The following is a 12,116-nucleotide window of genomic DNA, read 5'->3' on the forward strand; positions in this document are numbered from 1 at the left end:
TACACATGACGAAGTAAGTTGAAAAGCCGTTCTTTCCTTTTATTTTTTAAAAGTTAAGATATATTTACGTATTGTTTGACGAATAAATACATAGTTAAATGAAACGCTGATATATCCTACCATTTGAAAATAAATAAATAAAATAACAGCTTTCAAAATATACATATGAAAATACTCATAAACACTTTGAAAAATTTATTTCTGTTTGGTGTCCTTTTTATGGTGCGGCTCCTCAAGCCTTTGTCGAACATCCTAGAGGGGTGGGCAGTAACATAATTGGGGGCTTGTCCGGGATCACTTTCTCATTGGATTTAGCCTCCCTGAAAGTGGCTGGGTTTTATTACAGATTTTGGCAAAATAAAAGCGATATTTCTAAATGTCGACAAAGTATAATTGCCAGTGACCAGGTACGTACGTAGCGATTTTGCAATACACATCAATATAGAAACATCTGAAATTCCTCCTCATGAAAGCGTGAAAACTTTGCGATATTTGAGTGTTTTCTTTTTTCTTTTTTTTTTTTTGAAATTCAGGTGTTTCCATTACCAGTTCTTATTGCGCTATTTAGATTTATTTTTCATTTTGAAGTAACTAAAAGTACACATGACGAAGTAGTAGGCTGAAAAAACATTTTTACCTTTCATTTTTTCTAAAGTTGATATATATACGTATTGTTTGATTAATAAATACATAGTTAAATGAAACGTTGATTTATATGTTAACTTTTGAAAATAAATAAATAAAATAGCAGCTATGGAAATACACGTGATAAATGTGTCGCTTCGGATACGAGAGTAAAAATAAATAAATGAAATAACAGCTTTCAACTTGAAGGTTCAGATATATCAACATTTGATTTAACTATGTATTTATTAATCAAACAATACGTGGATATATCTTAACTTTTAAAAAACAAAAGGAAAGAACGGCTTTTCAACTTACTTTGTCATGTGTACTTTTTGTTCCTTCAAAATAAAACGCCATGTTGTGTTTTAAGGCCTGAGGCTGTTGAGTCTGATTACTTTTATTTTGAAGCAACAAAAGACAAAAAAAAACTGTAATTTTCTAAGTATAATATGAAACATGAATCCCCTGTATGCAACTTTATTAGCAGCATCAATGTTAAACATGCTTTCAACATAAGATACGATTTTCCAAAATAAAACATTGTTCTCAGATAATAAAGAAAATGGAAATAATGTAGGTTATGTATTCTTTCTGTGCGACCCGGTACCAATTGACCCACGGATCGGTACCGGCCCAGGGGTTGGGGACCTCTGTGATGATTGACAGTTTTTTTTTTTGATACGTCATTCTGAGACCTGAGGATGTCCTATAATGTACACTGTACAGCGGACACAATACCCAGAACAAACTCAGAGAGAGGGCTTTAACTTTGAAAATCTAAAATGAATAATATATTTTCTTTCACATTTGATACAAATAAGATTAGAAATCTGTAGCTCAAAATATATACCCTTCAAGTCCCTTAATTTATAAAATATTTCAACTATATTAAAAAAAAAAAAAAATTTAAAATTTCGGAAGAGTTTTAAATTATCATGTTTATAATAAATCTAAATTATTCACTTTTTAAATAAAATAATTTCCACTGTTTTGTAATTGTATCAAATCATACTTTCAAATCCTTTCATTTATTAAATATCTCAATGATATTTTTAAAACAATTTAATGCATTAATTATTAAAATAAATACTTATTTCAAACTTAACTAGATTGAAATCTTTTAAAAAATATTGATCTTTGAAGAAATTCTTAAATTTTAAATTCTGTTTATTTGGAAATTTTTTTAAAGATGTTCCAACATTTTTCAATGTATCAACAAATATTTTAAATATTCTATGAAGTATTGATTGCACCAAATTGTATAACATATCATTCAAAAATATTTATGTAAAACCTAAAAATAATACAGACATCCTTAAATGTATCAAATGTGGCAGAAATAATGTGAAGTGGAACGGTATTATTGGAAACGAAACAAAAAGTTTGTTAGAGACAAGTTTTAAATTATCATTATGGTCATTGCTGCGGTTATTATTTATTATTGCTGCTAATATTGTTATTTTTTTTTATCACCACTGTTGTGGTTATTATTTAGTATTTTTTCCTTTTGTCTTTCTTTTCATCACCCTTAAGTTTCATTAATATTACTGTCGTATTTGTTGCTGTTTATCTCTTTATGAAACAAACATAATAGAAAAGAAATGAAAAGCAATTATTGCTATTCTTTAAAAAGGTAATATGAACGGCTTGCAGGTTGGTTTTATGACTCAAAATGTTTGATAGTATCGGCTTGATGTTAGTATAACAATGTAGTGTTGGGATGCAAAAACCAACACAACAAAAAACAGCAACAACTAAATAACTCCAGACATTAAAAAAGCACAAAACAAATCAAAATACTCAATTATTTCACACACAAAAGGACAGTTTGAGTTAATTTTGATTACGTTGTAACTTTGCTTTCATAAACACTTTGAAAAATTTATTTCTGTTTGGTTTTCTTTTTTATGGTGCAGCTCTTTAACGCTTTGTTGAACATCCTAGAGGGGTGGGCAGTAACATAATTGGGGGCTTGTCCGGGATCACTTTCTCATTGGTGTTAGCCTCCCTGAAAGTAGCTGGGTTTCCATTACAGATTTTGGCAAAATAAAAGCAATATTTCTAAATGTCGACAAAGTATAATTGCGCTTTGAACGTGTTACCATTGAACGTTGTTTTGGGGAGGAGCCTCGTAACTCCCGTGAAATCTCATCCCGTGAGACTTCGCTGCAGGAAGATGGATGCTACAAACACACTGTATTCCTTTGTTGTTTCGCATCTAATGTTGCAGTAGTTTGATTGTCACTAATATGTTAAGGTTACTTCAAAATTACTTTTTTTCAGGAATATTACTTTGGCAATTGATAGTCAAAACATGTCAGGAGATCAGTCTTCTTCAGAGGTGTCTGCTTATTGCTTTAATGTGTCCTTGTGCAGCAGTTGACAGTCGAAACATCTCAAGAGATCAAAGTAAATAATTTTCTGAATAAATGAAACCTTTACCTATTTTTCAAAAAGAACTTGCTGAAATAATTTTGGCAAATAATCTTATCAAAAAATTCAGAATTTTCCCAAGATGAATGCTTTAGAGTTTAGTTTCTTGGTAGATAGTGCCTTTTAACTTGTATGTGTCATCTAAACACTTTATTCAGACCGTAATCAGGTGGAGGGGGAGGTGGAAGTCAATAAAAAGCCAGTTGCTGATTTTTGTGGTTGAGACGTGATATAATGTTGAATAAGCCAATCAGAAGTAATGTGTTGGACGTGAAAATGAACCAGTGGAAGTCATTTGAATCAACTGGAAAAGAGAACAAAAACACATTCGTGACGACTAAAAACCAAGCCATGCTTTTTATGCGCAGTTTGCAGGTTCTCTAATGTTTACACCAGGAAAACAGAAAAGGCATTTAACACTCCTGACACTAGATGGCAACATTCATCACATTTTTCATTCTTCTGACAAAGTACATGTAAAAGTTATTTTGAATAGTCTAATGTGACCTAATGATGTCCTATTAAACAGGGTTGCTCATCGAAAAGTGAGTTTTGTTGCTTGCAATGTAGCCAAAATGTGTAGAAACACGCTGCTTCTTTTAGTAAGAGAATCAAAACTTTTATTTTCTTAAATATTTTATTCAAAAAAAGCCAGAAGTTAGTCCATTTCAAACCATCTGTATCAACGTTCCACTCACGAGGTGAAATGAAGAGTTTTGTGACATCACAACCTCAAAAACACCAACTTTTCAGCATAATGTCAGTGAAAGCTTTAAACCAAACGCTTGATCTAATAAGGAGAAATAATTGAGGTTAAAATGATTATGTACATGAACACATCACTGCAGACCCTGAGCTTCAAATAAAAAATAAAAAAAAACAATGCAGCTTTATGACCACACAGAAACTCCAACGATAAAGAAAAGCACAGTTCAAAGGATGCAGCCTTACTATCCTAGCCTATAAATTCAGTTTTTGGAGCTTCGCTGGGAATTCTGTGCAGCTTTACACCTTCTAAAGTAACACAGCTGTGGGAATATAAACACAATATGGATTTCCCCTGAATCTGTACGTTTAGTAGCTGCTTTTAACACTTTGAACAAGTCAATTTGCTAAGTTTTTTTCCCCATCTGTGTTAGCATTCCTGCTAAGGATACCGATCAGATTTCACAGAAATGCTGAAACTGTTGCTTTCTGACTCCATCTTTGACAGTTTAAAGACAAATCGAGTCGTTTTGTTCAACTTTGGGAGGCCAAAAGCTTAATCTGCTTCTCTGAAAAGCAGCGGGAAAGAAAGAAAGAAAAAAAAAAAAAGGGCAGCGGCGGCGTCCGTTTGGATCCAGATGGTTTGAATTGAACCCCAACAGAATTGGTGTGTACGTACAAAACAAAATACAAAAACCAGGAAAACAATTGAAGAATAATGGAAACGCTGCAGGTTCAGTCGTTCCAAAATCCGCCGGTCTGTTCTTGATACACCTCGATGACGTCTTCATCCTCCATCCCCAACTGACAACACACAGACTCGATTAAAAAACAGAATCTAATTAATCGGAGATTTTGTCATTCATTTATCTAAATGTATCGCATAACAATAATTGACACGAGAAGCAACGTTTTTGAATTTAAATGGGTTTTGGTTTCTGACCGAGTCAATGAAAACAATAAATGTTCATATTTAAAAAATAGTGTTTATTATTTTCACCATTGAGTGCTAACGTAATGTGTAATATGAATAAAGATTATAATTGCATTGTTCACAAAGCACAGGCTTAAATGTAACCAATATATTCATGCTTTTCAAGATTTGTTTTTGTGTATTTTAAAAAAAAAAAATATTTACAATTATGGCGTAGTTGTAATTTTAAAAAATCTGATGCTGTTGTAATCATAATGAAATTGTAATTGAGTTCAGATAATTTACTTCGTAATTGTCATGAAAATTAGATGAAAATTGTCTATTATAATTTAACGCCAAACTGGAGAACCATGTTGCAGTTCTACACATTTAGTTAATTATTAAAATGTTTCATATCAAGCTTTCACACACTTTACCAATTTAAAAAACATTTAATCGAAGGGTATACTGACACACAATAGGCTCAGACGTCCCCACCTTAAATATTAAAAACTATATTTTCATTGATTAGGAGCCTAATAATGTAACCAATAGATAGGAAAGAAATTAAATGATAGATATTTGTTTTTAGTGAATTTTACAGCTGATTTAGGACCCGTTATCATTAGAGATGCTAACAAGTGGAAGGTTACCTTTTATTAGGTTATTTATTTCAGTCTCAGTAATTGTGATTAATTGTAATTGAACTTTAGTAATTGAGAACGTAATTGTAATTGACTTTCAGAGGAATTTAATTGAACCAACTGATGAAGCTGAATTTAGTTTGAAATAGTCTTTCTACAAAGCAGTTGATAAGCTGGGTCAGACGACGTTAGCATTGAGGTTCTAGCGGCTACATGTTTGCATTGAGGTGCTAGCTGCTACATGTTGGCAATGAGGTGCTCGCTGCTACATGTTAGCATGGAGGTGTTAGCTGCTACATGGTTAGCATTGAGGTGCTAACGAAGCCTGGAAGAGCTCTGGTGATCGGCAAATTCCTCCTTTCACAATTTACACAGAACTGGACTTTTGTTTACCATCTGATGTTATTACTGAAACTAAAATTAATGCCCACGAAGCACAGCAACGACTTCTTCTCGGGTTCTCCTGTTTCTTGTGTTGTGTTCTACGCATCAGTATTATGGGTATACCGGGAACTCGTGCAATGAGAAAGGTTATCTGCTGTTTGGAGTGCCCAAAAAAAACACTTTAAAATAGCAAAGGAAAATAACTTTATATTTAAATCAAAAGAAAAAACAAATACCTTCAGATGAATTCCAGTTCAATTCTATTTAGTGATTAATGGATTTGGTATTCTTTACACCACAACTAATCAAATTACCACGGGAGAATTACATTTTTCTTTTTTTTCTTTTTCCATAAACGAGAAAGTACATCAGCAAAATTAAGTTATTTTCTCCTAAAGTAAGGACTCGGAATTTCCACAATCATGGAAAATCAAACGTTCTTTCATATTCCTTCCAAATGTCGTCATTTTTGCGACACAGTTGGTGCGTTCCAGACAGTTAATGTGCTAACGTCCTCCGTGACTATTTTTTTAAAATAGACTACAATTATTTGATTGCTTCAGAAAAACAAAATTCAGAAAGGAAATTTGCCATCATTGTCTGATAAGTTATAGCTAGGCTTACAAAAATTTGTTAAAATTACTATTCAGAACAATCACGTGAATGTGTTAACGTCATATTAACTAATAGCAAGAAAACTTTGAGACTTCTGGCTTCTTCAAAAGCCATAAGGACAATATTATTTTGAAAGAAAATGTAATAAAAATTAGGAATGTAACGATTCACTCAACTCCCGATTCGATTCACGATACGATTCTCTCACAATTTATTTTACAAAATGGGAATGTAGACATATATTCCTTTATTTTTTTGGGGGAAATACTGTACTATTTTCCTTCTATATTTAATTGTCAAAAGAATCCCTTGATAAACTATTCAAAACAATGCAATTTAACTAAAAATAAATCTTGAATGAAATAAATAAAGGAATAATACAAATGAAGGAGCCTATTAATTTTAATTCTGGTTCTATCGTAAACGATGCAAAACTACATAATAGTTCATTTTCTTTTTAAAAGTGCAACTGAAAATGTATTTTGTGCCTTAACAATTGGACTTTAAAAAAAAAAAAAAAAAAGTCAGATATTTGTTTGGACCAGCAGAGGGCGCTGGTAACCCAGTGGTCGGTTGGCATGCAGATATCCTTGCAGTGAAGAAGAGAAGCTACGCTAGCAGACAGAGCTAATAGAAAAACAAAACGTGACTTTTACAGATATTCACGTAATATTACAGATTCTTTTGGTGCTAAAGGGGTAAGGAATCATTTATGAACATGTTTAAGAGTAGATGGCGGCCAGAAAAAAAGTAGTAGCAGATTCCGCCCGCCGCCTACACTTTAAACGAGAAGGATATATAGCTATATATATCTGCTGTTTAAAGAAAGTACTGCGATTCAATTTTCAGAGCATTGATGTGAACTGTGATACCTATGAATCGATTATTAACTGCCTTACGATCAATCGTTACATCCCTAATAAAAATAAATTTTTCTTTCAAGTGGTTTATAATTATTGTAAACACCGGGGAGGGGCAGAAAAGGACTCTGACATTCACCTCTTTTGGAGTCTGGTTGTCTGCAATTCTCTGTCCTTCAAAGAGAAACCTTAGTGTGCTTGCAGGAACACCCTGCAGGGAACAAAAACCAAAAACGCTATTAGTCGTCAAAAGCAGTGGAGAAGGTGTTCTCTGTAACGTACCTGTCTCTGACTGTATGACTCCTTTAGCTTCTTTAGATGTGTCGTCATTTTCACCTTAAAGTGGATTTCGCTGCTGTCCTGTGGCAGAAAGAAAAAACAAAAAACAAAAGGTCAGATTTTTTACAACAACTGAAAAAGGTCCAAAATGTCCTCCTGGGTCTGGACCAGGAAGTATTCATCAAAGTGTTCTTAAAGAGACAGGCCTACGGTTTAAACCTGGTTTACCCAAGCCGTCCGTGACCACGCCCCTTTTTCCCATTTCATCAAACTCTTCTCAGCTTGACGAGCAACAGCTGAGCCAATCAGCTGACGGTGACTGCCTAAGTGTAAGACCAAAGAGATTGATCACAGATTTGACTAGAATATTTGCATTTCCTGAAGAAAATGCAAGTGAGGATGCAGGTGCCCGCGTGGCACTGCATTAGCTTAGCATTAACTAGCATCAGCATCAATTTGTATTAGTATGAGCTAGCATTAGCATTAGCTAGCATTAACTTTATGTAAGCATTAGCCTAGCGTTAGCACTGACCTACCGTTAACATTAGCATAGCATTAACCTTACATTAGCATTAGCACAAAGGTTGAAAAAGATGGCATTTCCAATAGAAAACAATAGGTAAGAAAAATGTAAAGTCAAAAAATTTAAAAGTTACAAATTATAAAAGTGATAGCATAAATCTCGGGAACCTTCTGAATTTTTTGATAGCTTATTAGTCAAAATCGGACAAACGGTGTAGGAGGAGTTAACGCAGAGGATGAGGATGAATTATTGATTTCATCATTCCATAAATTAAGCAGATAGAGGCAACTGGTGTCTAATTTTTAGACTTATCTACACCTATGAAAGGGAGTTTACCTTGTTAAAATTCAGAGTGAAGCCCACAGTTTTTAATAAGCAAACTATACAGTAGGGATGGGCGATATTGACAAAAAAAAAAAATTATCCCGATAGTTTCTAGTATTTATCACGATAACGATAAATAAAAACTATAAAATAAAATTTAAAAAAAATCACAACTTAGTGTAAACAGGTTCCTTACAAATAAATGTGAATACATCAACACTAGACACATTTGAAAAGGCTACAATAACTGCTGACTCAAACAGCTCATGAGCTGATATTTTATGGAATATATTTGTGCATGTGGATTACTATTAGTGTTAAAATAAAGCACATTATAACCACAAATAATTTCAATAGTGTTTTTACTGCTGATGAAATATAATTAAAAAATATTGCGTTTCACAAATTGAATGAATAGTGACATTAGTTATTATGCAAATATTTATTTCACACAATGTGTGACATGTTTAGCTTTTATCCTTCCATACAAGTGTTAAATCTGACCATAAACAAATTGGTGGCTCTCTGTGGTTTTATGACAGTAAGACGTGTTCTTTTTACTTGGTCTATTATTTATATGGAGTGGTTCGCATTAGCTCTTAGCCCAGTCTGTGTGACGGTGGGTTAGCTTAACATAGTTAGCTTTAGTTTAGTTTCCAGTTCATAATCGTTGCAACAGGTTCATCTCTGTCCCGTGTTTGTGGAACTTTGGGTGGATCTGATGGAGGAACTTGGACTGGTTCTCTTTGTTGGATGATTGTCTGGTTTTAACCAAGTAGCGGTCCGTGTTGTATCACAGCATAGTAGCTTCAGGTAGCTGTGACAAACGCATACACAGACGGCGGTGGCATTGCACATCATGCAGAGCTTCTGTAAACAACGTTCCGCTCCAGAGAATAACAGGTAGTTGACAACAAACGGGGCAGTTTTGGCCCGTGGAACGCGGTTTTTTTGGGGGCATTCTTGGCTAAATTGAGGGACAAATGGCCCATGGTCCTTGCTAATTTCCGACATGGGAATTTATCGTTTATATCGTGGGATGACATTCTTACCGGTGAAAATGTTTTTGACGATAAATCATAAACAACAAAATATCGCACATTCCTACTATTCAGGAAAAAAAAGAAAAACAAACTAGCTTTGAGTATACTGTGATATATACAAAATTGCTCCGACGACTACAAACAAGTAACTGAAAAATAGAGAAAATGACACACACAAAAAAAAAAAACAGGGGAAACTATAGAAAACTATATAAAATTACAAAAAAAAAAAAAAAAAAAAAAAAAAAACTAAATTACACAAACAACAAAATAGACAAAATGCCTCAGTTAGCATTATACCATAAATGAGCAAAGTGACTGTGAAAAAAAACAGATACATAAAAATTGGTGACAGGCCGATAACAGATATTCATTTGCAGTAAAAGTAAAAATATGTTAGTGGATTTATTGGTCCAGGATCAAATGAGGAGAAAACCTGGCCATATCAAAATAATGTGTATATCTGAGAACTGATCCTGCATTTTGCGGAAAACAGGAGCGGTACCAGATTTTCAAAACAGAAGAAATCCATTGATCGGTCTATTCTAACACAAAATGACTACCATAAACAAACAAAACAGCAAAACTATGCAAAACGAGAGAAAATTTTATAAAATTTCAGAATCAATAAATACAATGAATTCAAAAGCACAAGGAACAGCGACAGAAATGCACGTATGAATCTCAATACACACAAAATTAAAGAAAAAACATTAAATACACAAAAGGACAACAACAAAAAAATGACAACAAATATGCACACAATTACTTCATAGACAAACAAAACGACAAAAAAGCTGAACAATAGACAAAACAACATAAAAACAAACCAAATGACATCAAAAACAGACAAAAATACACAAAAAAAACAACAACAAAAAAACATGCGAAATGAGAGAAAGTTCCAACAAAGATACACAAAATGAATTAAAAAAAAAAGCATTAACAAAAATACAACAAATTGACAAAAAAAAAACCCAAACCCATAAATACAGAAAATCATACAAAAGGACAAGAATAAACAAAAACACACAAAATTACAACACGTATACACATTTACACCATAAACACACAAGACGACTACAAAATAAATACATAACTTAAAAACACACAAAATAACTCATATAAACCTGAATTATGAGTACATACCTGTCCGATTACTTTTAATTTGATGTACTCTCCGTCTTTCTTGTCTCCCTCGTCTTGGTTGGAGGGTTTCGTCTCCTAAAACCCGGTCAGACACACTTCAGACAGCACGTAAACGCACCACAGAGGCCTGGAAGCTACGTTACAGTCACAATACCCACAAATACATGTCTATTACACCTTTTTAACGCTAAGAATACATTAATGCAAGGCCATGAAACGATATATATTTATTTGGCGCTAACAGATAAATAGGCTGTAAGATCCACAGCAGAGGTACATGAGCTAACAGCTAGCATCTACGACAAAAACGGCTTAGTTTAAAACAAAATGAGATTTAAACTACTTTACAAAAGCCGTGAACACTTGAATCTCTTTTGATCCCGAATCTTACCGTGTCTGACATATTTCTGTTTGTGGAAAAAAGAACAATGCAGGGAAGATGAACGTAGTATTAGCTTCTAGCTAATGCTGCTTGTTATGAGAGTCCAGTGTCCACTGTTACCCAGACGTGACGTAAAATGTGTGGTCTTTCAAAACAAGAGTCAAAACGGATGTGAGGTTGAGAGGAATGAGGTTGATTATTTCTTCTTCTTCTTCTTCTTCTTTTTATTCTTTTTATTATTCTTTTTCTTCTTTTTCTTCTTCTTCTTCTTTTTATTCTTCTTCTTCTTTTTATTCTTCTTTTTATTCTTCTTCTTCTTTTTATTCTTCTTTTTATTCTTCTTCTTCTTTTTATTATTCTTTTTATTATTCTTTTTATTCTTTTAATTCTTTTAATTCTTTTTGTTCTTTTAATTCATTTAATTCTTTTAATTCTTTTAATTCTTTTAATTCTTCTGCTTATTCTTATCATAATTATTTTTATCATTATTATTACTACCTCATAATATTACAATATTATTCATAAAATTTACATTATTACATGGTTTTTGTGAAGGAGAAAAGCTCAATTTCAAAATTGTGGTGCCCCAGTTTGCACTTTCACATGTAAGACATCCTGAATGTGTTTTTAAAATGTTATATTTATGTGTTTTTTTAGTGTTTTGTAGTGTTATATTGGTTGCTTTGTTATTTCAGGGTTTTTTTTTAAAGTGTTGTTTTCCAGTTCATCATAGTTTTTTTAATTTTTATTTGTAGTTGTTTTTAATCGTTTTGTGTGTCTTTATGTTGTTTTCACGTGTCCTTGGTCTCTTTATTTTTCTATTTTGGTAGTTCTTTGTGTTTTTGTGTTATTTATGTGCTGTTTTCTGGTTTGCACTATAGCGTCATTTTAGTGTGAAATATGTGTCCGAGACTCAGTGACACACAGAAAATGCTCACAACAAATTCTCTGTGCACTTGAATGTCATTATGTTTCGTCATGTAAGTCTTGGAGTGTAAAAATGCAACACGCGGCCCCTTGGGGGTCTGCAGCCAATAAGCTGGGGATTCCCTAACCCAGAAATGACACTCTGACATCACAGATTCTTGTTTTTGTTGAACGATGGGGTTGGAGGTCAACATCTGTCAAGTTTAACATAACTCAAAGACGATTTCCGGCTAACACACCTCAAAATACAATATGTTATGGATTTCCTCTACTCAAACAGAGTTTGTGCTTTTATTTCTAAAAGTAAT

At 33.1% G+C, this 12,116-nt stretch overlaps 1 protein-coding gene across 1 annotated transcript; it reads right to left on the reverse strand.

The window, feature by feature from the left end:
- Positions 1–3,699: 3,699 nt before the first annotated feature.
- Positions 3,700–11,050, reverse strand: sumo1 (small ubiquitin like modifier 1). Its single transcript, XM_028468086.1, has 5 exons — positions 10,891–11,050; positions 10,500–10,574; positions 7,464–7,541; positions 7,321–7,392; positions 3,700–4,569 (listed from the first exon to the last, which is right to left on the reverse strand). Exons 1-5 carry the CDS (start codon positions 10,900–10,902, stop codon positions 4,501–4,503), a joined length of 306 nt encoding a protein of 101 aa, XP_028323887.1. The 5' UTR covers positions 10,903–11,050; the 3' UTR covers positions 3,700–4,500.
- Between the last annotated feature and the right edge of the window lie 1,066 nt (positions 11,051–12,116).

This window comes from Gouania willdenowi, chromosome 2 (genome assembly GCF_900634775.1).
Source record: "Gouania willdenowi chromosome 2, fGouWil2.1, whole genome shotgun sequence".
Taxonomy (NCBI): domain Eukaryota; kingdom Metazoa; phylum Chordata; class Actinopteri; order Blenniiformes; family Gobiesocidae; genus Gouania; species Gouania willdenowi.

Bases quoted from the DNA above. Each gene is read 5' to 3' on its own strand.
- sumo1 (XM_028468086.1), bottom strand. The intron at 7,542-10,499 runs GTATGTACTCAT...TTTCTGCCACAG, and splicing joins AATTAAAAGTAATCGGACAG to GACAGCAGCGAAATCCACTT. The intron at 4,570-7,320 runs GTGAATGTCAGA...GTGTGTTGTCAG, and splicing joins ACAACCAGACTCCAAAAGAG to TTGGGGATGGAGGATGAAGA.